This window comes from Amphiura filiformis, chromosome 4 (assembly GCF_039555335.1).
Source record: "Amphiura filiformis chromosome 4, Afil_fr2py, whole genome shotgun sequence".
Classification (NCBI taxonomy): domain Eukaryota; kingdom Metazoa; phylum Echinodermata; class Ophiuroidea; order Amphilepidida; family Amphiuridae; genus Amphiura; species Amphiura filiformis.
Window position 1 is genome coordinate 20,161,933 of NC_092631.1, and position 13,493 is coordinate 20,175,425.

Genomic DNA, 13,493 nt, shown 5'->3' on the forward strand with positions numbered 1-13,493 from the left:
CAAGCTTTATCAAGTGACATTGGCAACTGGAATTCTAGTCGTTTTCAGAAAGCAGACTTGGATATCCGGACATTTCTTTGATTGAAAAGTCACTCCTCTATGTGCGCTTATTTTCTGGAATAGCCCATTCACCTCCCAGTCCGCGCCAAATGTCAATTTAGTTTTACAATATTACGTTTAGCCAACGGAGAAACATTTCATTGATAACCCATCCAATATATATTTATGCATATTGATGCATTTAGAGGATGTGCGGAAAGAAATGTTTTGGCTAAAATCAGCTGTAAATTCAACCTGTGCTAAACTTCATACATTGACTAACCGGTGTATTCCATGGACTACTTTACACAGAGCAACAGTATGTACGTCCAAGTCTGGGTCGCAGAGATCGAAGGTATTATATGAGTAGACTTACAATCTTAGAAATAATTGTTCGAACACTTTATTTGAAATGTTCCCCCTTGTACCCCTATAGAGGTCTTGCATGTGACGTATCATCCCGTAAATATGGCGGACTACTCAAATGCATTCAACAAAAGCATGATTGCAATCTACGGTGACAGTTCGTCTCACACACATAACCCTGCACTACGATCAAATAGGTTGATGACAACATTTGATTGAATGGACTGCATTCCGCCATAACTACGGTGTAGGACACCGGTTCAAATCCTTTGTTTGGAGCCAATCGATAATTTCATGCAGGGCCTCTATACAATGTTGACATGCCCAATATGCTCATCTTCACCGTATCGTCTACCAACATTGTTTTAGTGGGGAAATGGGAGGGTACGCGTAAGATGAACATTGAGACCACACTATTATAGTTCTTAGTTTCCAGTGACTCATATAGCGCACTATACTAAGAAGAACATGGAAATTCGAGTAGGTGTTCGAACACATTTTTGTGTGATATACGTGATATCCGTATACTGATATCGACTCGGACGGTACTAGATCACATCGTCAGTGCAAGTTCACCATATAGTGTAGTCAATAAAAAGATTTTTGAAATGATAAGCCTAAATTAACATAACAAAATACCCTTCATCAGTCCGGTCCGACTGCCTGATCAGGAAGTACTGCCGAATCAGGCAGCATGTTGCCGAGTCAGGCAACACAGGCTTTGGTAACCCTCCCGGGGTAACCCTTCCGAATTTGACAGACTAAGGACTAAGTTGCTTCTAACGGTTTTTTAAAAATTTGATTTAAATATGCAAATTAACTTTATTTTAACTAAAATTTATGAAAAAATACTACTAATTGTACATCCATTGATAAATTTTTAATTCTTTACTCTAAACCAAGAAATAACGGTATATTAAAAGATGCTTTATTTGAAATAGAGCATTGCATTGTGGGATACCATGCTGCCTGACTCGGCAACATGCTGCCTGATTCGGCAGTATTTCCTGATCAGGCAGTCGGACCGGACTGTTCATATTGTTATGATGCGCTCTGAGTTTTAAAGCCCAGTTCATTATAAATTTACGAGCATCTAAATTATGATGCATGTAGTAGCGATGATAACAAAGTTATTCCAAATAAGCTCAAATAGTTACTATAACAGCGATGCGTCCAATTGAGGCTCATTTCGTTACGAGTCGTTCGCGATTTTTTTTTGTTGATATTATGCCCGGCGAAGTATTTAGTCTTCAATATTAACAAATGTGTATTTTTTCACTGGCTATCATTCATGTTGTATATAATTGTGTATATTCTCAGTCATCCAGGTATATAAAATATCAAGTTGATTTAAATTAAAATCTAGTCAACTGCGCGGGTCACTGACCAATCGCCGCCGAAAAATCAGACGGCTTGATGAAGCATCCATGATAGCATGTGAAACGTCGCCAGTAAATAAATAGTAAGTCCAGTTGACTAGATTTTAATTTAAATCAACTTGATATTCATGTTGTATGGTGAGAAGTATTTGAAAATCTAATTACATTATAAAGTCACCACACGTTTTGGCCACGTTACTTTCAAATTGTTCTTGATATATGGCCGTAAACTGTCCACGTATACCCATTCCATGGCTCGGTAAGGCGATAATTGTTTGCAGTAGTACACACCGGCAATCTTAGGTACTGGAAACTTTGGCGACGTATACAAGGAAGTAGAAGTAAGCTGCAAAATAAGAGAAAAATAATGCATTTTGTCTGTTGATTATTAGTCTTCGATGGACATGATTCAGGAATAAGAACGAACCTCTTGCCAATCTGATCAATTGGACATGCACACATTCATGGAGCAAAAAACCCTGGTAGATCACCTCTACATTATCATATGTAGATGTGCTCAAGCAGGACTGACAGTATCTGAACTAGGAATTGTGATGCAGGACTTGAGGATATGGAGAGCTATCGTGATATGGCAAAACCACCCGGAATACGCAAGCATAATAGCATGTTACCTTCCCATTTGTATGAGTCGGGGGAGGGGAAGTTCATTGTCACGAAATCAGCCAACGTATGTTTTTTTTTCTTCTCTTTTTTCTTTATGTGTCTTGATAAGTAATACTTTACCACTCTGGCTAAATTGCACCCTGATCATGTTGCTCAAGTTGTAAAGTAGAACCGTAAACTTGGTTTAAGGCAAATGCAATCAGAAGGCAGACGTTCCTGGCTGCAATTAATTTGTATGTATTGCTACTTCTTGAGTCATGATGAAGTCAGAGCAGTGCAAATCTGAGGAAAGCTTGGCAACTGAAAATGTCCTATAGCATACTCTATAAACCCTACTTGTTATGGATTCCGGTCGAGAAAGCTTTATATTTATTTAAAAAAAAAACCATTTACCGCATAAACAACTTACCACTATGTCACCATCTACCGTGTACGTATACATAAGAGAAGAGTTTAGCCACTTGTGACGTGTTTTTGCAATGAAGTCATTTCTAAACGTCATTTGGCGTCCTTTCTTATTGTAGCGATCCAACACCTGAGGTGAGGCCATAGTAAGCGCCCATGCAAACACTTCCTGTTCGGTAAAAATTTGGCAGATTTGGTACTCTTTAGAATTACGCAGGTAATGCAATTATGCCTTTAAAGAGTTCGGATGTACAATGGTAACCTTCTATCCGATTCGATGCTTTCGGACAGTGCCAGTGTTTGGAAGGTATACATATAATCCGAATCATTAAGTTTAGACACGGTTGTTTGATGGGATCATTTATTAGTTTTCAAACAAAACATAATGTACACTCAAATTTGAGGCCTGAACAGCTAAATGTGATATCATACTAATGTATACAGATGCTTTTGAGTCATTCTCAACTTTAATTTTCCCTCTTTTACAAAATTATTCACTTTTATAGCATTTTTATAGCTTTTTCGGGTGTAAAATGTATCTGTTAATGACAAAATTGGTGACGCTATTTAGTTACTGGAAATTACTCTTTCAAGCTTTTAATACAAACAACTCCTTTTATTGTTTGATAAAATATGTTTATAAAATTTCAATATTGCTTGTTTCACCTATTCCAGCTGTTTTAATGGCAGTATTAATCACCTACCCCTTGCAAATAAAGAAATATGATTTAGGATAAATAGCGCCATCTATAGTTTGCAGCATTTAGTTAATAATGAAGCCAATTCTATATACATCAAACAACCGTGAAGAGTCTGCAGATCACAAAGACATTTTTCACGTCACGGCAGCGTGAAAACGCACAGCACACCAATTTGATACAAGAAAAAGCTTCGACACTTTATCATCCTTTGTCGTGAAAGAAAATAGTGGCTGGCTCTGAAAAAGGCTGGGCATATTCCATAATGTACAGATATTTAAGAAATATTACCTACATGTTCCTTGCTTTTTGTTCACTTTACTTTCAGTTTAGATTTATTTGTAAATATAGGCCCGTGGCCCTTTGCACTACAAATATAGTAATTACATATGAAGAAGATATATAAATAACATGGAGATATAATTACATATATTCAATCATTTCTCGAAGTTTCATGGCGTGAAAAACAAATAATGAGAGACCACTGATGTCAGATGGTGTATCAGAACTCATGAGAGAAATAACCGAAGTACACTGTTGAAAATGCAATAAGTTCGTAACAAATAAAGTGAAGTTACATCAGAATACCAGTTTTGTTTTGCAACATCTTCAAGTCTTTGTTTAAATCAGTGTACATAAAAAGACATTCATTTTCAACATCTTGATTGTACATGGCCAAAGCCATGCATTAAAAGAATATTTTTAACATGCATTACCCAGGTTGATTTACCTCTGTCATCGAGATAAAATAACTTAAGGTAGCACTTTTTTTGGATTTTGTTTTAATCTTAATGTTCAAATAATAATACCTGGTTCAGCTCTTTGCAGTCGAGCATCACTCCATATTGGCCATTCCCGAGGACTTCTTTAATAGCCTGCTGATTTTTCATCTTTGTGGCAATCTCATCAGCTGATTCTTCTGTGAGTGAGTTATCTGAAGGGTTGTTAGGCTTATTAACTTTTGATGTTGTGGTTACTACCGTTTTGCCCTCCAAATTCTTAAAAACTGATGGTTTGGACAATTCAAAGTCTTGCTGGTCGGCGTAGATTTGGTTTGTGACACGGAGTTTGTTTGTCAATTCAGGAGGGACACTGGCTACTAATTCCTGGAGATAATCAAAAGAATATACATTTACACTTATATATTTGGCAATCCTGGACAAATATAGAAATGTAGTAGTCGCATTCTAAAATAATTTTTGAAATGTAAGTGAGCCCCAGACCAAAATTTGAAGAGTAATGCAAGAGACAAAATACAAAATAGAGTTGTATGTAGCAAATGTTGTCTACAAAGACGGACATACAATTGAATGGAAATTGGGTGCAGATGTAGAGTCCCTCACCGTACCAGTGGCTCTCAGCGTACGGTCTCATTATTACCCCGATATCTTCGTGTCAAAATTGCCATGATTAGGTCGAATTCACTAGTTCTTCTACAACCACGCATGGCGAGTTTATTCCGCTATATTTGACAGTTTTGAGAGAGGGGTCGTATAAAAATACGATAGATAGGCATGTTTCTTTTCCATTACGCATGCGCCGCGGACACTCATCGGCTTAATATGCCTTAATGGACATTTTTTACGTTCTGCGCATCTAATTACAAATCTTTCTCTAGAATACTCGATCTTTTTTTGGTTATTTTTTTTGTTTTAACTCGACAGAGGCTTACCGTATCCTTTCAACACACATATTCTGCAAGCCTTATATAATAGGTTTATACTGAAATCAAAAATAAGTTTTTTCCAAAGGTCGAGATAAACGATACAGTTCTTTCAGCTGTTGGTTGAAGGGACACCCTGCACCAATGTTTTCCCGTATATCGCGAAATGAAACATCAGGGAGAACCTCGTATAGACCAGTAGCATACGGACCAACTTGCACAGATTCGATTATAATAATCACTTTGATTTCTTACTTGTGAAATTATTGCCCATTCACTGGCCATGCCACTTTGTTCATAATCTTCAGCTACAAATAGCGGATAGAATGTATCATTGGTTTTAGACACAGCTTTATGAAGACGATTCCTCGCCTCCGTATCCCCCAAATTGGCTTCCATCCACATCACGGATGCGTCGGCAATGGCGTCATGAGCCTCAGCTTGAGTTAAGTCAGATACAATGTCATTTTTAACAACATTGGGTGGCATTTCCCCAGATGCAAATTGTCCATGGTTAACACCACTAACGAGGACTACGGATTTAGTGAACTCCGCCTGTGGATCTGTTTTCATGAGGCTTAATAGTTGTCTAAAAATACAATACAGACGAAAGTTCAAATAATTATGTGATAAATTAACGTTGGCAGTTTATATGACATGTTATATACAAAAAAATTCTACAAATAAAGTGTAAATTAAAGTAAGAATTTAATGTTTCACGCTATTTTATATACTTATTAAATTTCTATACATTATATGAGCGACACTGGTGCTTGGTGTCCCTTCAACACTTTAATATCTTGGCCATAATAAACAACTGGACATAACATTTATAATCATACCTCTTCAGATATAGTTCCCTTACTATATAACGCACTGAGAAAGTGTATACATATAGCCCACGTTGTAAATTGTGCGAATGTGAAAATCATTGATATAACCGTCGCTAAGCCTCTGAGAATGAGCCCATTTCCATAATCTTCCTGTAGTTAGCTCAATCAATAAGGCGTTCGGCTATGGTGTGCGAGGTTGCGGGCTCGAACCCCGACGGTGGTTAGGACGCTCTCGTGTAAAAATTGAGTTACCTTGAAATTCCCCTGGACAAAGAATATTACTGCAAAATTGTCTCGTTATAACCCGTACGAAACTCGGAAAGCTCATCCTGGCTGCGAAGGTCTATTGTGGAATGTCTAGCCTAGGGTGCGCGCTTCTTAGCTGCAAGTCCTGCATTGTTGTTTACTCGTTTATGAAATGATGTGGAGCCGTAGTGGTCAGCGACAACCTGTAAAGTGTACTGAGGCTTTTGGATCAACGTATATACGCGTTGTGCCTTTGCGTGGCGCGCTATAAATCGCTGCACTTTTTCCTGCATCCTAGCCGCCACATAACCTCTTAAGTCTCTGAAAAGCAACTTGATGGACAACGCGCGTTGTAATACTTTACGCACAAAACTGTCTTGTGAGTGAAGTTGCATAAATGAGTATTAAACAGAGGACTTCTTACACCAAAGACCATTAACGTAACACATCGTAAATATATTACGTTACTTATGCCTCTAAATAAGGTGTCATGTTCACTTTACAACTCGATCTCACTCTGAGGTTTTCTATCTGTCACTGAGGTAACCATGTAGACAGGTTGTCATAAAATAGAGGCAAGATATATGGGTTACGTAAAACAACTTTGTGCAATCGAGTCATGTAGTTTCTAGCCTGACATTCTCCTGGGGATCAAATCTTAACAGCTTCACTTAATGGTGGAAGTTACTTACTGATAAAAAATAATTGTAATAAACCTGTTCTGATACATCAGGCATTAGCAAACAGTGGACGATTTTCACGTATAAATGCATGACTGTGTCAGCATATTCCTTCACCCACTTCATGTGTAGTTAAGAAATGATCACGGGCTCTCTAGATCAAGTGTAATGAAATTTGTGATCTTTACCTGCACGCTCTTCCAATTCGTGTCATCCTGGTCATACCATCTATATCTCCTGACACATGCATTATTGGTGTAGGGAATGCACCTATATCAGACGTTTGTCCTGTCAGGTAGGAAGCCCATAAGAGTAGACCTGCAAACATCGGAGGGTCGGCGGCCACTATAGACTGACTAAAGATACCTGGAATGAATAACCAACGTAATACGTCACTCATTATCATATCAGTGTCTGATTAAAGGTACCTGGAAAAATAATCAATAACTCATTGTCACATCGGTGGGTAAGCAGCCACTATTGTCTTATTAAAGGTACCTGGAGAAATAATGAGGATTATACGATCAACTAAGTGTATTGACGTCCACTAAACTCATCATGTCGATTTTCCTTAAGGGATCGGTATATGTGCAAAGACTCTCACACGGCGTCAGATGCTCATTCGCGACAAGAGATTTTAAGGCCAATTATTAAAAATTTATATTGTTTATATTTAACAGTATTAATGATGTGTACTTAATACACTTACGTTTACTTATTGTTGCAGTATACGTGCAGGAATAAAGACTGTCACACGGCGTCAGATGCTTTTCAGAATGATACCCGTTACTTTATTGTTTCTTTTATCTTTCAACTGAATGATCTTACTTATTTTATTATGTCTATTATTATTTACCTCCAACAGAATGTCCAGCCACAAATATTGGAGCAGTTCTACTCATCCCTGCCGCCCGCAGGTCCGATATAGCTAGATATATCGCTTTTTCCAAAGAAAACAGATGCACTAAATCGTTTCGGAAACCTGCCGTCAGACCGACCCATAATTTTAACGACGACGCCTTCTGAATGGCAATGCAAAGTGGTTCGTATGCTTGGCCGTTGATATATGCACCTGGTGCGGTAATTAGAGCTACTTCGCCTCCAATGTCAGTTATAGGTCGTAGAACCTTGGTGTACACACGTTGGGCATCCACTGGAAGAAAGTGATGCAGGGTTGTGAAAGTGCATAGAAATAAGTATTAGCAAATTGAAAGCCATTGCGTTTGATGTGAAAGCATCAAACGGCATGATATTGTCTGTCCAATTAACTTAGAGACCCGGTTTTTATGATTTATTTCGAAAAGTTTTCACTTTGACAAAAAGTCATGAAAAAAAAGTTGCTAAACATTGTCAGACTTAACAGAACTTTTTAGTAAAGCGATGAAAAAATATTTTTCCTTGTCTACTTTTATTCAATTTTGACCAATTTACAGTAAGATATCTGGGTCCAGCCGAATATTCCTAATGACTTGAAACTTTTGGTGGGATTATCTATGTTACAGGGGGTCTGCCAGGTTTTCTGTTTCCATGTTTTGGTGTCCAATGGATCAGCTTGGCTACAGGCTCATTTTTGCTTCTGTATGCATGCCCAGCGAAACGTGTCCTCCTCTCTCTGATCTTCTGTGAAAGTTTCGGTAGGTCCCCAATACAGGTCTTTGTTTGTGATGTGCTGCTTCCAATTGATGTTGTAAACTGCTCTAAGCATTCTTGTGTAGCAACCATCAAGTTCTTTACAGAATCTGGGAGACATGGTCCATGCTTCACATCCATAGGTTAGTACAGATTCGACGGTAGCAGAAAATAAACGAGTTTTGAATTTCCTTGGGAGAGTTGACCTCCAGATTTTGTTGAGGCTGTTACATGCTCTCCATGCAGCTGCTTTGCGTGTTTTTACGTCTTTTTCCGTCCTCCCCAATAACATCAGAGCATTCATAGGGCAAACTATTTGTATTTATTATAGAATTGGGCCAAGCCACAAGCATGCACAGAAGAAGATTCAAATACCGCGCCGAATTGTTGTAATTGGCTGAGGGATAGCTGGGATCACTGAGTTAATACACTAAGAAGAATAAATATGTCAATAAGAAACACTGTCTGCATTTTATGAACTGAATTATATTGAACAAATGTTTTGGTAAGGAGTATAATTAATTTACTATTCATCCACTCACTATCCAAAATCACCATACCTACATATCCGTATAATGAGACCTTCCAAAATAATGTTACTCAACTTCTACCGGATTATTTTTAAAGTGTTGAGAAAAACCTTCCAATTTCAATAGAATATCAGGAAAACTCTCACTCAATGCTTTGGAAACACAAAAATACTGTTAGGTCTCAGCAAATGTTAACACTTTTCTTTCATGACTTGAAAGTGGATTTTTTTTTTCAAGTAACAAAAACTGGGTATCTAAGTTAATTGGTCAGACATTAGTGCGACAATATTTTGTTTAGCGATCTTTATTTTTTCAAATGTAATGTACATAAATATCTACCATAAGTAATTACCGTCTTAATGACCGACCATTGTTCTAAAACGGTTGATCTTATCGGAAATTTGGGATATCCAGTCAAAGCAATTTATTTCTGCACATTATGACACCTTATTTGTTGCAATGGTCCCAATATTGATGCCGCAGTATACATTTGAATGAATGTAAAATAACTTAAAGCCATAATGTGTAATTTTCACAAAGAATAGATTCCTATTTAAAGCCATACATGTAATGTGTGATTTGCTTCACAGCGACGCCCTTAATTTTACACTTTTTGCATAATTATAATGCCCAGTGGTGTACTAAAATACCACATAAAAGACTAAGCCTTAAGTGCTTTAAGGGATCTAGAGTGAGCGTTTATGGCGTTTCGACAGTATTTTTTGTGGGACATGAGAGCACCTCAGACGTATCAAATTGCATTCTGAATACGAATCATGTCTTTCTGATATCAAATAATTTTCATTTTTTTAAATTCACGATATAATACAAATTTTATGACAAATTATTAAAATTTGATATTTTTCAAATTGTTGATATATAACAGTCCTCGAAATAAATTTTATAAATCTAATGATTTATTCTTAAAGTGTATGTAGCTGGGAGGAAAAGCCGACGATCAATTGAAAATTTTGACCTTTCACATTGAAGATATGGATTTTTTCCCCGAAAAAGCCCTAATTTATTTTGGTGTTTTGGGGAAAAAAATCCATATCTTTTGGTGGGATTATCTATTTACATTAAGGCGTGTTTGAACATTGTAATCATGCAAATTGATCAGTGATACCACCCTTTTTTCTTTGTTCCTTATCATCGATGCAATATAATAATAGATGTTTTTACTATTTCACAATAACTCAAAAGATGTCACAGTTGGTGCATTATAACAAATGATAGGGCAAGTCTGGAGTGTATTGTGGATTGTACTGGCTTACTTGCTTAAGATGAGTGGCGTCCTCGAACTACAACAGCACGCCAAACCCTTCTGTCCTGCATGGCCGTTCCCAAATCCATAACATCCAGTCCAGTGTCCTGTTTCAATACATCCACGTATGTTAGAGGGGGTCTGCCAGGTTTTCTGTTTCCATGTTTTGGTGTCCAATGGATCAGCTTGGCTACAGGCTCATTTTTGCTTCTGTATGCATGCCCAGCGAAACGTGTCCTCCTCTCTCTGATCTTCTGTGAAAGTTTCGGTAGGTCCCCATACAGGTCTTTGTTTGTGATGTGCTGCTTCCAATTGATGTTGTAAACTGCTCTAAGCATTCTTGTGTAGCAACCATCAAGTTCTTTACAGAATCTGGGAGACATGGTCCATGCTTCACATCCATAGGTTAGTACAGATTCGACGGTAGCAGAAAATAAACGAGTCTTGAATTTCCTTGGGAGAGTTGACCTCCAGATTTTGTTGAGGCTGTTACATGCTCTCCATGCAGCTGCTTTGCGTGTTTTTACGTCTTTTTCCGTCCTCCCCAATAACATCAGAGCATTCATAGGGCAAACAATTTGTATTTATTATAGAATTGGGCCAAGCCACGAGCATGCACAGAAGAAGATTCAAATACCGCGCCGAATTGTTGTAATTGGCTGAGGGATAGCTGGGATCACTGAGTTAATACACTAAGAAGAATAAATATGTCAATAAGAAACACTGTCTGCATTTTATGAACTGAATTATATTGAACAAATGTTTTGGTAAGGAGTATAATTAATTTACTATTCATCCACTCACTATCCAAAATCACCATACCTACATATCCGTATAATGAGACCTTCCAAAATAATGTTACTCAACTTCTACCGGATTATTTTTAAAGTGTTGAGAAAAACCTTCCAATTTCAATAGAATATCAGGAAAACTCTCACTCAATGCTTTGGAAACACAAAAATACTGTTAGGTCTCAGCAAATGTTAACACTTTTCTTTCATGACTTTCTTTGAAAGTGGATATTTTTTTTCAAGTAACAAAAACTGGGTATCTAAGTTAATTGGTCAGACATTAGTGCGACAATATTTTGTTTAGCGATCTTTATTTTTTCAAATGTAATGTACATAAATATCTACCATAAGTAATTACCGTCTTAATGACCGACCATTGTTCTAAAACGGTTGATCTTATCGGAAATTTGGGATATCCAGTCAAAGCAATTTATTTCTGCACATTATGACACCTTATTTGTTGCAATGGTCCCAATATTGATGCCGCAGTATACATTTGAATGAATGTAAAATAACTTAAAGCCATAATGTGTAATTTTCACAAAGAATAGATTCCTATTTAAAGCCATACATGTAATGTGTGATTTGCTTTACAGCGACGCCCTTAATTTTACACTTTTTGCATAATTATAATGCCCAGTGGTGTACTAAAATACCACATAAAAGACTAAGCCTGAAGTGCTTTAAGGGATCTAGAGTGAGCGTTTATGGCGTTTCGACAGTATTTTTTGTGGGACATGAGAGCACCTCAGACGTATCAAATTGCATTCTGAATACGAATCATGTCTTTCTGATATCAAATAATTTTCATTTTTAAATTCACGATATAATACAAATTTTATGACAAATTATTAAAATTTGATATTTTCAAATTGTTGATATATAACAGTCCTCGAAATAAATTTTATAAATCTAATGATTTATTCTTAAAGTGTATGTAGCTGGGAGGAAAAGCCGACGATCAATTGAAAATTTTGACCTTTCACATTGAAGATATGGATTTTTTTTCCCAAAAAGCCCTAATTTATTTTGGTGTTTTGGGAAAAAAAATCCATATCTTCAATACGAAAGGTCAAAATTTTCAATTGATCGTCGGCTTTTCATCCCACCTACATACACTTTAAGTATAAATCATCAGATTTATAAAGTTTACTTCAAGTACTGTGAACTATCAAAAATATCAATTTTAATGATTTGCCATAAAATGTGTATTACATTGCGAATTTCAAAAATCAAAATTATTTGATATCAGAAGGACATTCTTCGTATTCAGAATGCAATTCGATATGTCTGATGTGCTCTAATGTCCCACAATAAATACTGTCTAAACGTTCATACCCCTTCCCTTAATAACAGTAAAATTTAACTTTTTATATTAAAAGCCTGAAGTGCTTTAATAACAGTAAAAACTTTTTATATTAAAACCGATAGCTGATACATATCTACGGTAAAGGAATCATTATAATTCTTTGACATAATTATTACATACCTTCTTGTGGTGGTGATAGTGATGTTGGTAATATCTGAGCATGAATGCCAAAACCTAGCAATACCAGGAAAAGTACCGAACGAGGAAGAAGTCGCTGACACTTGTGATTGTCACTCAATATATTGCTAAGTAACATCGTCACAACAATGGTAATCACTACATCAGAATATTAGCAATTTGTAAAAGTACTTCCGGTTTTTAAGTATATTTTCTGGTGCTACATGTAATACCGAACGCGCCATTGGTATAACAATTTATACAGTGAAATATGTTTACGGTCTTTTGCTTTTTCCGCGTTCTGCAGCATGCAGCGTTGTGATCACCTGTACAGACAGAACGCTGCCAGTGACCTTGCCATCCAAGCGTGGAGACCTTTTAATTAATGAGCACGTACAGACTTGACATATTTTTGGAATTATTGGAATATTTTTCGCAAAATTCCAAGACTGGTCTGGACGGAGTCTGCATAGACCGCACGGGCTAAATATTAATTGGGATGAGTCGGGAGATGGTGTAAAATAATTGTTTGATAGAAAATGCGCTTTCCATATGTTTACATTATGGTGCTCATAATGTAGCGAATTTGTCTAAAATTTGAGGTTTGTGGGGGACACAATTTCGGACTTTATGCAACATGGTTCTGCTATTATCAAATTAATAGTGTTTTGATTTGATATTTCTTAAACTTCGTCACCAACTGGCATTCATCACAGCTGAAATACACTTACATTGTTCAAAGTTTTTGAACAGGGGAGGAGCTTAAAATAGGGTTCTTAAAAGATGTACGTTCTCAGAAAGTTTGAATGGCCCCCTGGGGTCAAATGTTATGAACTTACGATACATAACAACTCTGCGGA

General features: G+C 36.8%; 1 protein-coding gene across 1 annotated transcript; it reads right to left on the minus strand.

Annotated features, from left to right (window-relative positions):
* Positions 1 to 1,305: 1,305 nt before the first annotated feature.
* On the minus strand, positions 1,306 to 12,967 carry LOC140150662 (uncharacterized). The gene is made up of 7 exons (XM_072172730.1): positions 12,637 to 12,967; positions 7,790 to 8,086; positions 7,122 to 7,299; positions 5,430 to 5,763; positions 4,321 to 4,617; positions 2,818 to 2,982; positions 1,306 to 2,130 (listed from the first exon to the last, which is right to left on the minus strand). The coding sequence occupies exons 1-7, from the start codon at positions 12,770 to 12,772 to the stop codon at positions 1,951 to 1,953; spliced, it is 1,587 nt and encodes a 528-aa protein (XP_072028831.1). The 5' UTR covers positions 12,773 to 12,967; the 3' UTR covers positions 1,306 to 1,950.
* Positions 12,968 to 13,493: the final 526 nt, after the last annotated feature.